The 14,253-nt window shown below is 41.6% G+C and overlaps 1 protein-coding gene across 1 annotated transcript in view; it reads left to right on the top strand.

Moving 5' to 3' along the window:
- The window catches only part of LOC112570351 (QRFP-like peptide receptor), an 89,674-nt gene that overhangs the window by 74,278 nt on the left and 1,143 nt on the right, over positions 1-14,253 (top strand). The window contains 4 exon segments of the mRNA XM_025248750.1: positions 8,282-8,467; positions 12,003-12,228; positions 12,995-13,187; positions 13,190-13,262. Coding sequence (XP_025104535.1) covers positions 8,282-8,467; positions 12,003-12,228; positions 12,995-13,187; positions 13,190-13,262 — 678 coding nt within the window.

Here is a 14,253-nt window from a genome sequence, read left to right as displayed (position 1 = left end):
TAAGCTTGTATAAAGATGGAATCTTGTGCACATCCACTGACTTTCTCCAGAACATTCACACCAACCCATGCAAACTTCTCACATCATAATAAGTAGAATACAAGTTTGTACCATTTTAAAATTTGGTGGATTCTGAGAAATTCATCTGAGATGATTCAGCCAGTCGCAGTTAGTAATCTCTCTCTTTCTCTTTTTCATTTTATCTTGCGCTTTCCTAACTTTTGTGGCTTGTGGTTTTTATATATCGGACTCTAATTACAACCATCATTCCTATCCAAGAGCAAGCACAGATAAAATCTCTGCTCATTTCAGTGCCACGTCTATCTGCATTCAAGTTCTCTTTAACATCTCCACCACTCTGCCCTTCCCTCATTCCAGAAGCGACACCTCTCCCCTCCTCCCAATCCAATCAGTTCTCAGTAAGATGTGACCGAATTTCAAACGTCCTCTTATCGCCTCGCTTGATCTACACATCCATTGCTTTTTCGTCCAGTGGTCGCTTTCAATGGTAGACTGATTAAATTTGCCAGTAATAGTACAAATAAACCAAAAGCCACCGCCCAGAGGTCGCCCTTCTCTCAATTTTTAACGGCCTTCCTGCACGCTCTAACGAAGCAGATGCAATATATCAACCGCTATTGTGGGAATTTGTGTGAATGGTCAAATAATGCCCTATATCCCTATATCAAAGCCGACATCAAACCGGAAGTGGCCTACCCTAGGTTTGAAGTTAAGGTCACATGCATGCATAATTTCAAAAATCGTCCATAAAGGCAGCAGACAGCCATCAAAGAAGTGTACGTGTCTGTGTCGTATGTGTCTGGTCTGTCCCATGATGCACGTTTCTTGCTTGTCCCTCAGAATTGACCTTAATTTTATTATTCATTTGATATAAAGTTGCTATGAAAAAAATCTTAGAGATAACCCTATACTAATTTCCTGTCTTTCCCTCCCATACCCCTCCCCAACTTTCTTATTCTCTCTGTTTTGAGAAAGAAAGCCGTTAAATTTACAAGCAAGTCTCGGCGTTTTTCTCTTGAATGTACCATACAGCTCACAATAATTTTAGCAAATTGCTCCTTGTCTTCTTTTTATTCCGCCACTTCTGCTTTTCTTTCTCGGCTTTAATCATGATTTTCTCTGTTGTGAATATCTCAGGATCAGGAAATCGCAAAGAACATGTCCGCCCATGCGGATCTTGTGAAAGTTCTGGCATAAAAAAATTATATTTTTGGGTAATAAGCATATTGATACATTCCATTTGATCTCCTTCTTTCGCTTCCTTTGCCGCAATTAGTGTGGTCATTTCTTAACTAAAGGTCTTTTGAAGCCTTAGAAAACTTTTAATGAGCTTTAAAAATAATATGCTGCTGGATTTCACTAGAGATTTAACATCTTGAATGTTTTCTCTCAATAGTTTAGCTCTTTGTTGTATGAAACTTGTGAATGAAAGTTACCCGACATATGAGAATAACTTGTTTTACTGATGGAGCAGCTCTTTGGTGAGCAGGACCAGACTCAAGTACCTAGAGAATATTTTATGGTGCTGCTGTTTCGTAAATACTAATATAAACAATAATTTTTTGATTTATTTATCAATAAAGACTGTATGCTTTATAACTAAACAATGCAGCGGAAGCGGTTGAAGACTTCAGAGAGGACCACAAAAAAAGGCCCCGGATGTGTGTATGTGTTTTTCTGCTTGACGAGGTTGGGATTGGTTTACACAAATGTTTTGAGCGCAGCAGTTTTCTCGGGCCGAACTCATGAAAGGTAAGCTAACCTCAGGGTTAGCTATGGCCTGTAGGGGCAGAGGCAAAAACCCGGGGAATATTTACTTGTCTCTGGCTCATGACTACGGCCCCTGAAGGATGACAACGATCCAAGTTAAAGAAACACGGCGCTCGGTGTTTTTTTGGAATCGGACAACACTTTATTCATCCCTGGCACGTGGTCTGCAATCTGTGTGACATGCCGACCAGCCCTTCTGTCTACACTTCTCAGCTTTCACTACCACCCTCCAAGCACCTTTCTGCACTCACATCGGATCCTGGAATCGTTTTTACTCGCCTTTTTCTTCTCGCCCTTAGCCACCCCCCACACACACATCCACACGTTCCTGTCTCATCCCGACGGACAGCGCCATCTGGAAGCAAGTGAAAGTGGCTCAAGCGCCCAACGCAGCGAGTACTAATGACCACGTGGACTGGACCGTTCATCCGTTTGGCTGCTCGACTTGGTCGAGACCAGTGACTACAAGCATTTCTGTGGCTTCATTACTGTGTCCCAATCAGTTGTCCTGTCAGTGCAGCAGGAGTGAGAGAGAGAGACTTCAGCAAGAGGATGTATGTCGGTATGGCAAGATGTACAAAATGGAGGAATAGCAAAGGCGAGTTTAATTAACGGCCTGGCTAGTGAATAAAATGTGTTTATGGATTTCACCTGTTCGCAGTACTATCCTGCAATGATGCTCTCATCTTTGTTGATTGAAGCTCGAGAGAAACTTGGATTCCACTTTCTCTTTAATAGCAGAAGAACAAGGTTAAGGCATAAAGAACGAACACACACCCACATCCACCCTCACACACACGCACAGAGAGAGAGAAGAGAGGGATGTACACAACAAAGTGGCGGAGAAGAGGTTAAGGAAAGACGGAGTCTTCCATCGATTTAATCGTCAGGATGTGGAAGAAAAGAGGGAAGGGGGAAGGAGACGCAGATGAATGGTGAGGCTGCGGTAGCGTGGTAACCACACAAAAGCCGAATTTATGGCGTTTCGAGGGAGGATTTATTCAATCTAATTTTATTTGTGTAAGCCTCGTGTCCAGATTTTCTCTTCCAGTTTTTGGACAGGACACGATCCGTTCCTGTCGTCTGACCCTGTGCAAGTGCGCCATATGCACGCCGCTCTGACGCTGGAGGCAACTGTCTGGATTTGTCTTGTACCCTGCCTTACCTGGCTCCACTGTTTGTTCTTTCTCTCTTTCATTCCATCTCTCCGACCCTCCATCCATCTCTAATATGTGTGTGGAAAGAGAGAGTGAGAGAGGAACAGAGTGTGAGCACGTGACTATGATACCGGTATGAGCATGCGCTTTTTTTGACTGACCATCATACTGACTATTTTTATTTATATAATGTAGAATATGTAAATACATTTGGCAAGTACTGTGTAGACATGTGCCAGATACCGGTCAAGTCTTGGACAACACAACGAAGACAAATCTTGAGAATGGGGGAAACAACGAAGAGAAAGAACACAACCATACATCACATTTTTTTTATCAGTCTTTTATTTCAATGCATCTCTTACAGCGTCCTTCAGTCCCATGATTATTTCTAAGCCCAAGAATCCGTCTGTGACTTTTTTTTCAAACACACACATCTCCCCCATGTTATTAAGTCCTCATTTTTTTCAATTTTAACCGACTTCGGCATATTGACATAACGATCATTCTCACTGATTCAGTCTTTCTCTTTTCATCTCCCGAGAGACGTCACAGCTCCCTGGAGTCTTATCTCAGCTGTAATCTACAGCTGTCAATTTGTCTGGCATCGCGGAGACAAAATTTCGAGATGAAGCTGCCTAACATTTTTTTTTTTAAACCAAGAACAAAAAAGACTTCTTGTTCTTTTAAGCTGCGACTCCCGTCAGCGTCCTTGATTTATCATCCAGCCGTTAAGACACGTTTGACGGGAAAATAATACGATATGGCTTTTACGACTGTTGAAGACAAAGAAACCCGAGTAGTTGAAGAATGTTATATTAGGCTTCCTTTTCATTCCCATAATTCTCGCTTTTCTCTGTCGTTTTTCGTCCATCGTCTCTGTCCAGATTGAAGGGATGTAGCCCTAGTGTTTTAAATTCAGAAGTGGCCAGCATCCTCATCTCGTCCAAAAGACTCTGTCGAGTGTGCTTCCACCTACCTGTTGGCACGCATGCACCAGGTGGCTTCTGTCGGTGATGCGCATGATGCGTGACCTCCTCACCTGAGTAACCTGTGACCTCTTCCCGTGCAGCGGAAGTTAGGTAAAGGCCGCCGTTTCCTGTGTTTACGTGTCGGATGCTGGCGAGTCTGGAAACCCCTACCTGCGGCAGCTAGGAGAGTTTGTGTTTTTTCGGTTTGTTTATTTTTGTTGGTTAAGCCTCTCTCACACAGTCTGACAGCGGTGTAGAACTAAATTTGTCGTCCACAAGACATTTTTTTTACTTCCATCGACAGATTTTATATGATAATAATGAACTCGTTATTTATGTAAGCATCTTGTGACCCTGTTTGTAGGAGTTACGTTCAAGAAAAGGTGTGTTTAAGTACACATTTAATTAAAGGATTCAATGGTAGGTAGGTGGCCGATATTGAAAAGCAGAGAGTTCTATTGGTTTGTTTGAACAATAACTAGAAATTGTGGGACTGTCTGTTGCTGTTTTGGTGACAGGAATAGTTATCAGACGTTCATCATGGGATGTAGGGAAGATAATTTCAAAGAAGACAAAGAAATTAAAACACAGCTAGTACGGATAGGTGGCCAGTGCAGAAAACGAAGGACAAGAGTGACATGGTCCCGTTTCCTAATTTTATACTTCTATACTTCTAATCACATTCTAATCACACCATGAATCTATGTCGACCCATACCCGACCTCCCCAATTTTGGACAAAGTCAGATCTTATATTTATTTAAGATGGTTAGAAACTCAAATTTCTTGCACTGTGTGAAGCTGGCTTTAGACATCGAGACATTGCACCCTGATCGTTGTACCTGCTCAATCTATGCCTTCCGACCGTTACTCTTGTGGATCCTCCCGCTTAATACACCCCCTCACACTATTTCATTTCAAGATAACATTTTATTAAGGAAGCTACTCAGAGTTTACACAATGCTCTCCCGCACGAGAGAAAAAAGTAGACCGATCGTTGCGAACGCTGGGTAGAACGTTTCATCACCTGTTCATTAGAGTTCCGCGAGTCTGGAACCCAGTGAACTACTTGTCCGCACGAGTGAAACTTTATTGACTTTCTGGAATGAAGCCCGGGTTCTGGACTAACAGACCTAGAATAGCACCAGACAGGTGAGAGATACAGGAATGAAGCGAGATGCTGGAAGGTGAGGCGAGGTGAGGCGAGGTGAGGATCAGTGCCCTCTGCACCTGTGTTACAGGTAGCGAACGTGAGGTCACGTTCACAGTTCACATGCACGCTACATACACGTAGAAACAATTTTACTAATGCAGGTGAAAATTCGAGCGTGGTTTATAGAAAACAAACAGGTAAACAAACTTCCAGTTCCGAATGATGTAACCACTGTATACACCTCAAAATTAATTTCCAGAAAGTATGATATGGATACTACACACGCTTCAAGACTATCTTTAAAAGAAAATTGTTATTGTACGACCTGTGATCCTCACCTGAATGTTGAAGTCGAGTGGCCTAAGTAAATAAAAACATATTTCGTGCGTTTCTATATGCATCTCCATTTTAAATTCTCATTTATTCAACAGACCACTATACACTTCAAAGTATATTGAGTATAGTTGTCTGATTTGGTCAGTGTAAGATTCTAGATGAATCTTCAGCCTGCTTGATATAACAGCTGCATGCCTTTGATATGAGATGCCTCGAGCTGTAGATACTAACAATGAGTCCTCGTGTGGCTGATGTTCGCTCCTTCAAATGAAATGCTACGCAACATTGAGAGGAAGAAAACCTCGTTGCTAAGCTGTATGCTCCACAGAATGCACAATGATGCACGCGACTTTGGTCTGTAAGAAAGAAAAAAAAAATAATATTGAATAATCCGGAATGCTTCTTAAATGTATTATCATTGATCGTGTGAAGACAGATCGTCTCGGTCAGAGCTCTCGCTAGATCCTCGAGATGAATTCCAGAGTCTTCGGAAGACTGCCTTTGGAGAGGTCCATCTTCTCCATGGTAACAAGGGGAGGAGGTGCTAACCTAAGTCTCCTCGACCTAACCACGAGTTTTCAAGTGGATAACTTTCCACGTGATAATGTGGAATCGGTGGGTTTTTTTTTTTTTTTTTTTTTGTTTTTTTTTTTTTTTTTTTTGTTTTGTTTGTTTGCCCTGTTCCTTGTCCTGTGCAATTTTTTCCTTAGTCAACAGCAGTCCAAGAACTCCACAATTGCTATTAAACCCTGGAGATGCTGTTAAAACTCCTCACAAATACCTCTAAGCTCTTGTAAGCAAAAAAAAAAAAAAAACTGTCAAAGAAATGAAATATTAAATTGCTTAAGCAGAACAGAACGAAAGAGTTTCATAAAAAGAAAACCAGAAAAGGCATGTTACAAGAGAAAAAAAGTTATTCCGCCTTAGAAATTTTGGTCTCGGAACTTTCATTAGACATATACAATGGTGGTTCAATTCTGTTCTCTTCTTGTAATGAAGACCATTCACGATGCCTCCTGACAGTCCAGAAGGCCACAGTTTACTCGGTGTAATGCGGATTTTTTAAAGAAAGAAAATTATTCTGCACGTGAAGGATGGAGGCTCGCAGTATGATGCGCCTGCTCGAGCGCGGAGTTTGCTTTCAAGCATTATTGAACAGGAAAACTGTTATTAATATGCTGTCAAAAACGAGCACACAAGACATAGTTGCAATAACAGGAAGAAACAGATATCTGCGTCGTCTTTTTAATATGTCAAAGCTCGTCTAGGGTTTCCTCTTTCTTTGGAGCGAAAGTTTATTGAACTAGAAAGTTTTAAGGATGGTCAAGAAAACAGAGGTCATCAGGAACAACTCTCTCTCTCCCTTTTCTCTTCTTTCTTTTTTCTGTCTTTTGACATGTAAAATGTTGTATATCGACCTCAGACTTGAAGTTTTAGCGATAATCGTTATTTTCTTATCCTCTCTTACGTCACAGCTGTCTCCTAACTGTTTTCCTGTTTCTTTGCAGACATGTCCTGGCTCATGTTCATCAGGTCAAATAGACCACTCATTATTGTTTGTTCAGGATTCCTGGGGTAAGGCGACGAAAATAACCGATACCCCTACCCATGCGTTTCATTATAATGCATCCTGGAATTGCCTTCAGCATCTTCTATCGTTCTTTAAGCCTGCAGAATTGCTATCATTTATTTTATTGTCAATCAATTCTATTGTTTCCTTTATATTTCTTTTTAATTCTTCTTTGTTTTTCGCGAAAGTCGACAAAAAAAAAAATGTAAAAAATGTTCCCTAATGATGCTAGTTATCCTGTAAGTGTGTCGGATCGATTCCAGGAAAAATTTCTGGCAAGAAAAATAAGCGGTGTTGCCAAACTTTCCAGAAAATCCTGTGGAGGTTGTTTTGCTGGTGGTGCTTTATTTTTGCACCATGACACAGCTGGTCGTGTACTAGGCCTGACACGTTTTAAATAGATTGTTCTCCTTGTGTCTAGACAAGGTAGTTAAGTGTTGTGATGTCCTCCCATTTTCCACCCTAAGCTGGCAGGTCCAGCTCACAAGAGGGATGTTTTACAATTATTCTTGCATTTGATCCGAGAACATTACAGAACACGTTTTTTTCTGTTTCATTTACTAACGAGTTTCAATCCTTTTTCTTATTTTGTTTTGGAAAATTTGGAATGTATGTAAATTTCTTTTTGTCTTTATCATTTCTCCTACTCTTTCTCACTCACACACTCACAGCTGGACGTGATTGTTTTTTCTCCAACAAAAAATTTAATAACTTTTCAGAGCACACCCGTACTTTTAACTGTACTATATTAAAAAAATTCTAAAAATAATCTTTGAATGATTAGAACCATCACGCTGGGGGCGAGCGAACTTTTACTCCGATGTTGTTTTTATGATTTGTCTTTCTTTGCTCTCTCTCTCTTTCCCTCAAATAGTATCTGTGTGACCTCCGATTTTAATTTTTTATCTAACAATGAACTTTTGGCCATATTTTTTGAATACTTAAACATACATCGTTCAACAGCCATTTTGCTCTGATATTGTTCTAAAAGCCATCCATATCTCCACAATTTTTGCAGCCAGTACGTTAAACTCTTTTGGATTCCATAAAAGGTTTAAGGTAGCAAGAAGGTTTTAGCTTTGTGCATTTGTTGGATTTTTATTCAGATGGCCGCAGTTTGAGGTCTCAGACACGGTAAACCGTTATGTTCACACGTTACTGTACGTGGACAGAGGTTAAAGTTATAGGCTTGACCGGTCTTGGTAATGTTGCTCGAAACCTTGATTTGAAGTCCAACCCACATCTTAGCCAACAACTCCAGTCACGTGATTCAATATCTTGTCTTCTCGTGTGTGTATTTGCAGGTACTACGCTATCGTCCACCCCCTGTCGGCCATGAAGTTCAGCAGCAAGTCCAGGACCAAGAAGATTCTGGCAGCCACGTGGGCCATACCCGTTATCTTGGCCTCCCCTTACACCTTCTCCCGCTCATATCCATTCGTCATCAGCAGCGACATGGGTTCCGTCTCCAGACAGATCTGCAACGACAGGTGAGGTGCTGCCACCTGGGGACAAGGTAAAATTATGTGAATACATTAAACATCCTGCACATGTAAATGCACATAAAGTCAAGCGGGAGCCTGTTGGTTAGAGCGCCGGCGCCTGAACTTTAAGGTTCGCGGACTTGCCGGTTCGATACCAGTGTGGGCGCAGCTTACTTTCCCCAGTTGACCCAAGTGTGATACCACGTGTATATGTTCTGTTTAACGATTAATTTTAGTCTCTACCTGAGGGTTGAAGAAGGTAAAGTAGCGAGCAAAAGGAAATGATTACCAAAGAAAAAACCCAGCCCACTCACACCTCCACTCCCTTCGGACCATAAAAAAATGGCGAGGATCATCAGGGTGCAAAAAACATAAGGTTTCACAAGGAACGTGCTTTGAAAACCCAAATCCAGGTGGTGTGTGCAGATGGGTTTGCAAGTAAAATAAATGTGTCTCCTATCTATGTCTTTTTTTGTCATTTCCCTGGCATTCCACCGAAGACCGTTTATCACAGTCAGAGCTTTGTGACTGCCGCCTTTCGTTTGAAATGTGAAGCTCTTTGTCTTCCATTTTTAAGATTATAATTTTCATTCCTGTCACCGTCTCGCAGAAATCCTCCCGCCAGACAAGGTCATTGCTGTCGTCTGCTAAGTCTAGATGAAAGACAAGAAGTTTTTTTTTTTTTGGAGGGGATGAGTAAAAGAAGGAAGTTCTGGGTACTTTTCTCATGCCTCTAGGTGTTTTTTTTTTTGGCGGACCAGCTAAGACCAGTTCTATCCCATCGACGAAGTTCAGAAGACGATGCAGTCGATGTAAACTTTGTCATCAATTATTTTCCCCATCCCAAAGCTCGAGGTGTCAACGGGCAGGTGGACCTTTGAGTTTATTTCCAAGTCTCACCAGTGGTCATTATTTAACGGGTGGAATATGGCGGAGAAAGATTTAGGCTCCAAACTAACTTTGTTGATTTTATCAGTGAAGAATTGTAGGAAAATTGGCTGCAGAAAGTATAATAGACTTGTCAAATAATTCTAAGTTAATTTTTGTTGTTGTTGTTGTTGTTGTTGTTGTTGTTGTTGTTGTTGTTGTTTCTATGACAATGATTACCTGCATCTCTGGTACCAGCCAGAAATTACTCCCCCTTTAATGTTTTTGTAGTCATTCTGAAGTGATGATTCACGAATATAATTACATCGACTTAGCGAGCAGAAGCTTGCACTACAGACTGGTCTATATGATCTGCCTTCAACTTTCTTTTTTTAAAAAAAACCTGAATATGTAAAGGACGAGGGAGGATCTAACAACAGCGACCAAGATTTGAAAAATTCGTTCGCTCCAGGCATCATCTGTGAACCATAAGCTCCAACGGTCCATTTTGGACCTCGGAAGACGGAGATAAACACGCCTTTGGCAGTTCAAAATTAACTCTATTTTCGTTCTTCTGATGCCTTTTGATGCCGGGAGTGAATGTGGGGTTTGGGCCAAACTAAGGAAAATTGATGTCGGTGCTTCCTCACAAAATATTTTCTCAGTACAAGAAAGTCATGAATTCGCTACATATACACCACTACTCACATCTCACAGATGGGGTGGCGCTCGTTTTGAGACAACTTCATCGTGAATGGAACAGTTGTCCATTGTACGTTCTACAAGGAAATACCAACAAAAATTTTTTTTTCTAGCTGACCTTTCTTCACCGGCGTTCCGATACAAATTGAAGATAATGGATTTTGATGACAAAGGCGTTTCTAGGGCCAATGAAGCATTCATTCATAAACGAATCTCTTCATATGAAAGAAAAATAATGGAGAACCCACTGCTAAGATATTCCATAATTTCAATGCACAAAATATTGTCGTGGGGTTGGATTGTTTATGTAACAACTTTAAACACTTGAAAGATTCGAATTTATTTTCATTTCCGCAACAAAAAACAAAGAAGTTATTGCAAGGAGAACATACAAGGTGTACATTTCGTGATAAACCAATATACCATCAGCGCACCTTGAATTTGCTTTTTAGGCTCAACATTCATGAATGATAAAGGCATACGAAGCTTGGATTAAAAAGAAAAAAAAAAATGGACAGACTACTGATTAAGACTGGAAGCTCTAGGACTCAAACGCCACTCAAATATTAAAAAGCCATTTTATTTTTAGGTTGCTAGCTAAGAGGTGAACATAAATAAGATTGAAATAGTGCGTGCCAGTGTCAACTTCTCCTTCTGCCTTCTGCGACAAATTATGATGAATTTGTGAGCAGTTGCGCAACATCAAGAGGCTTTGGGGCAGCAGACAGAATTTGTGGCGGTAAATCAAACGCTCGAGGGAATGGCTGAAGGAAATATAAAAAGCGAATGCACGACTCTCTTTCCGTCGTGGGTTCCAGACAAGTCGACAGATCGGACCAGGCGCCGACAGTTGTAGTATCAAAGGACGTATTAGCATTCCATCGAGCTCAAAGCCCAGGACCTACTGATGATGGCGAGGGGCTAGACGCCTTGATGACACGGAGCAAGCAAGCTGAGTAGTTCCGTCCACAGAGGAGCACGACTGATGTGAGGGAACAGGTATCGTCCTTAGCAACGACGGTTACTTTCCCAGATTCAAAAAAATTCCTGAGGGTCAATTGTGGGCCAGGATCTCCATGGCAACAAACCCGTTCCTCTTTCTTATTTTTCCTTTTCATTCATCACTCAGGTAAAATATTCCCACCCCTACTTTAACCTTTACCTATCATCGACTGTTTTGTTATAATAAAGGTCAATCTATTTTTCTCTCATCGATGTCAACCTGACCATCATGTCATCACGTGTCACCTGCTGACGTGCTTGCTTGAGCGAACTTCCTTTGATAATCATTTTTTTAAAAGCTTCTTCTTCAGACACCTGACCTTGTTTGCTGAAAACTTCTTCTTCAAACTTAAAATCTCGGTTTACTTCCTTTCCGTGAAAAAGTAATTAAAACTTTGCTTTAAACGCCGGCTGGTCGGACTTTGTGGAAGTTCCGCCACAGGCTTTCTAATCGACATGCACCTTGCCTCGAGTGGGCGGTGTTCGGAAACTCTTCACTTTGAGGTAGTCTTTTGTCTGACCTCAATCTCATCGGCATTGAAGTAAAACTATTTAGCGTGAAGGTTTGTGGGAGGAAGGAGATTTAGAGGAAACCCGATAACGAGGGGAAATGGAAACGGGGAATTGGTGTTTTATGCCGAGCCAGCAACTAAGGGTATATCACAGCAAGGCAGCCAGCCCTGTAAATAGATGTCACACGCAGAGAAAGAACAATATGCCCAAGACGAGAGCTGAACCCAGGACAGCCAACCCTCACAGGCACTAACCGTTGCGCCATCGGGCCACCCCTTTACTTTGAAGGGACCTTGACTACAAGGAATACGTTGTATTTTTAGTTATTTATTTTTTGTATTTTGGTATACAGTATAGGACCCTGTACAAATGATCCCTCCCAAACAAACAAACAAACAAACAAACAAACAAACAAACAAACACTCATAATGCTCATATAGTTTCTTCTGTCTGCCAGGTTTGACGAGATCGACGAACTGATGTACGGAGCAGGCACCACGGACCGCTTTCGTCGAGGGTTTTTCGTCTTCCTGTTCTTGATCATGTACCTCCTTCCCATGCTCGTCATCTTAGCCACGTGCGTGCGCATCGCCGTCTGCCTTCTGCAGCCAATCGCCGTGCGCCGCTGGCCGCCCGTCTCGCGCAAGGAAACGGGACGACGTCACGAGGAGAACAAGAGAAAGGCACGCTGGGAAGGGTTTCTCTCGCGATCTGTAGATTTAGGAGGAATAACGATACATGCGCCTTCAACGAAACCAACATTAGCGACCCTAACCCTAACCTCAAGGTAGAAACATTTTCCTACTTAACGAACCAACTAACGAAGGAAGGAAGGAGGCAGGTCCTGCTTTTCTATGTACTTGAGAGTGCAATCTTTTCAATGCCTACATCTTTCTTTCGTTCTGAAATTCACGCTTTTTTTTATTAGGTCCTTTTTTCAATTCATTTGTTCTTTGATTTTTTTTCTCTTTGCTTTATTTATTTTCTAACCCTCCTTATTTACTTTGTTCATGTATTTATTCTTGCTTTATTTCTTTTTCTTTATACTTTCGTTTATTCATTCTTTCCTTTATTCTTTTTCTCTTCGTTCGTTCATTTTTATTGTTATTCTTTTATTTGTTGAATCGTTTTTTTCATCAGTCTTATGTATTTCATTCCTACTACCCTTCCTTACTATTGTCTATCTGCTATTCTTCCTTTCGGCACTTACACGTTCGGGATTTTGTGCTGGTTAGCGCCTCATCAAAGGTTGACCCCAGCCGTTAACCCTGACAATTTCTATGGAAGGAAGGGGAGGGTGAGAACGACAGCGAGAGATAGACAGACAGAGAAAGAGAAAAATGAATAAGAAGACGAGGGAAGGTGTGTCTGTGTGTGAAAGGGTTATGTTTCGAAAGTGACCACGTGAAAGTGTTCTCGTCTCTCACTCTCACCTCTTGATGTCCACAGGTGGCTCGAATGGTCATCGTCATCGCCGTGGCCTTCATCGTGTCGTGGTCGCCTCTCTACCTGTCGTCGCTGGTCACCCAGATCCAGAGCATCAGCGGCCAAAGCTTCCTGCGCGAGCGCAACTTCCTCTTCACCATGCTGACTGTGCACTTGTGCGGCTTCGTCAACAGCTGCATCAACCCCTTCATCTACACGGCATGAGCAAGAAGTTTCGCCGCTCCTTCAAGAAGATTCTGAGTGGTTTTATCTGCTGCCGGCTCACAAACAGGTACCAAGACTTTTATGGGTGGGTAATGGGTAAATTATGGATAATTTAGAACTAAAAATATTGGAAAAACCTGGACAGGAATCATGTCAGGACAGGATGAGGGAACACATGAAGTTAGCGGAGGACTGAGTATAGGGTCGCATTGTCCACCACCGACAGAGACACGACTGTCAACTGCGGCTCTCACAACGGTTAGTGGCATAGCAACTACATCAACAGACGAGAGAATGCATGGAGCAATTATAGCAGAGAGGTCAGAGAGTTCAGTCTATGCTGTTGACATCCACATCAAGAAAGTGGTCTGTAAACAAAAGCTACGCGGCGCAGGCGCAGAGAATCCGGAAGCTATCAAGTGACGTAATCGAAACATACATCAACACCAGACGCACATCTACGAGGGAAAAAGATGAAAGAAGATTGAGAGTTGTTGCCCTCGAGCCATTTAGAACATCCTTCAGTAACCACAGACTTTTGTTTAGAGGAAGTTTTAGAAGTCTTAAAAGTACATCCACTCTTGTCGTCTTCGTTGACCAAAATAGACATTAGATGTTCTAACGAATATTACACATTGTAAACAACATTCTCTACAGAATGAAGGAATGAGGAACAAAACAAAATCCTGACAAGACCAGCTACACCATTTCTATTGTTAGTGTTATAACAAATTTGGAAAACAAGATCGTATAATACGGAGATATAAACCAAAACGGTCGGCAGAAGAAAAAAAGTGTAATTTCTTCAGGAGGGGGTACGTCCAAGGCCACGCTGTCATCAAGATGACCAAAAAAATTGGCAAGAGGCAAGATTCAAGAGAAACTATGGCTTCAAAACATGAGAGGTTTCAAAGCAGGTGAAAAAAAAAATTTGTTTTTTTCCGAAATGATGTTTACTTCCTAATTCTCATAATATTCCCAATATTCGTTAAAATTAGATTTTTCGTTCCTTCGGCATCTTCCGTGTTCAGCTACGCAAGAATCCATGGCAGGAATGT

The sequence above is a fragment of the Pomacea canaliculata genome, linkage group LG8 (assembly GCF_003073045.1).
Source record: "Pomacea canaliculata isolate SZHN2017 linkage group LG8, ASM307304v1, whole genome shotgun sequence".
In the NCBI taxonomy this organism is placed as follows: domain Eukaryota; kingdom Metazoa; phylum Mollusca; class Gastropoda; order Architaenioglossa; family Ampullariidae; genus Pomacea; species Pomacea canaliculata.
This window is presented reverse-complemented; position numbering and strand designations above follow the sequence as displayed.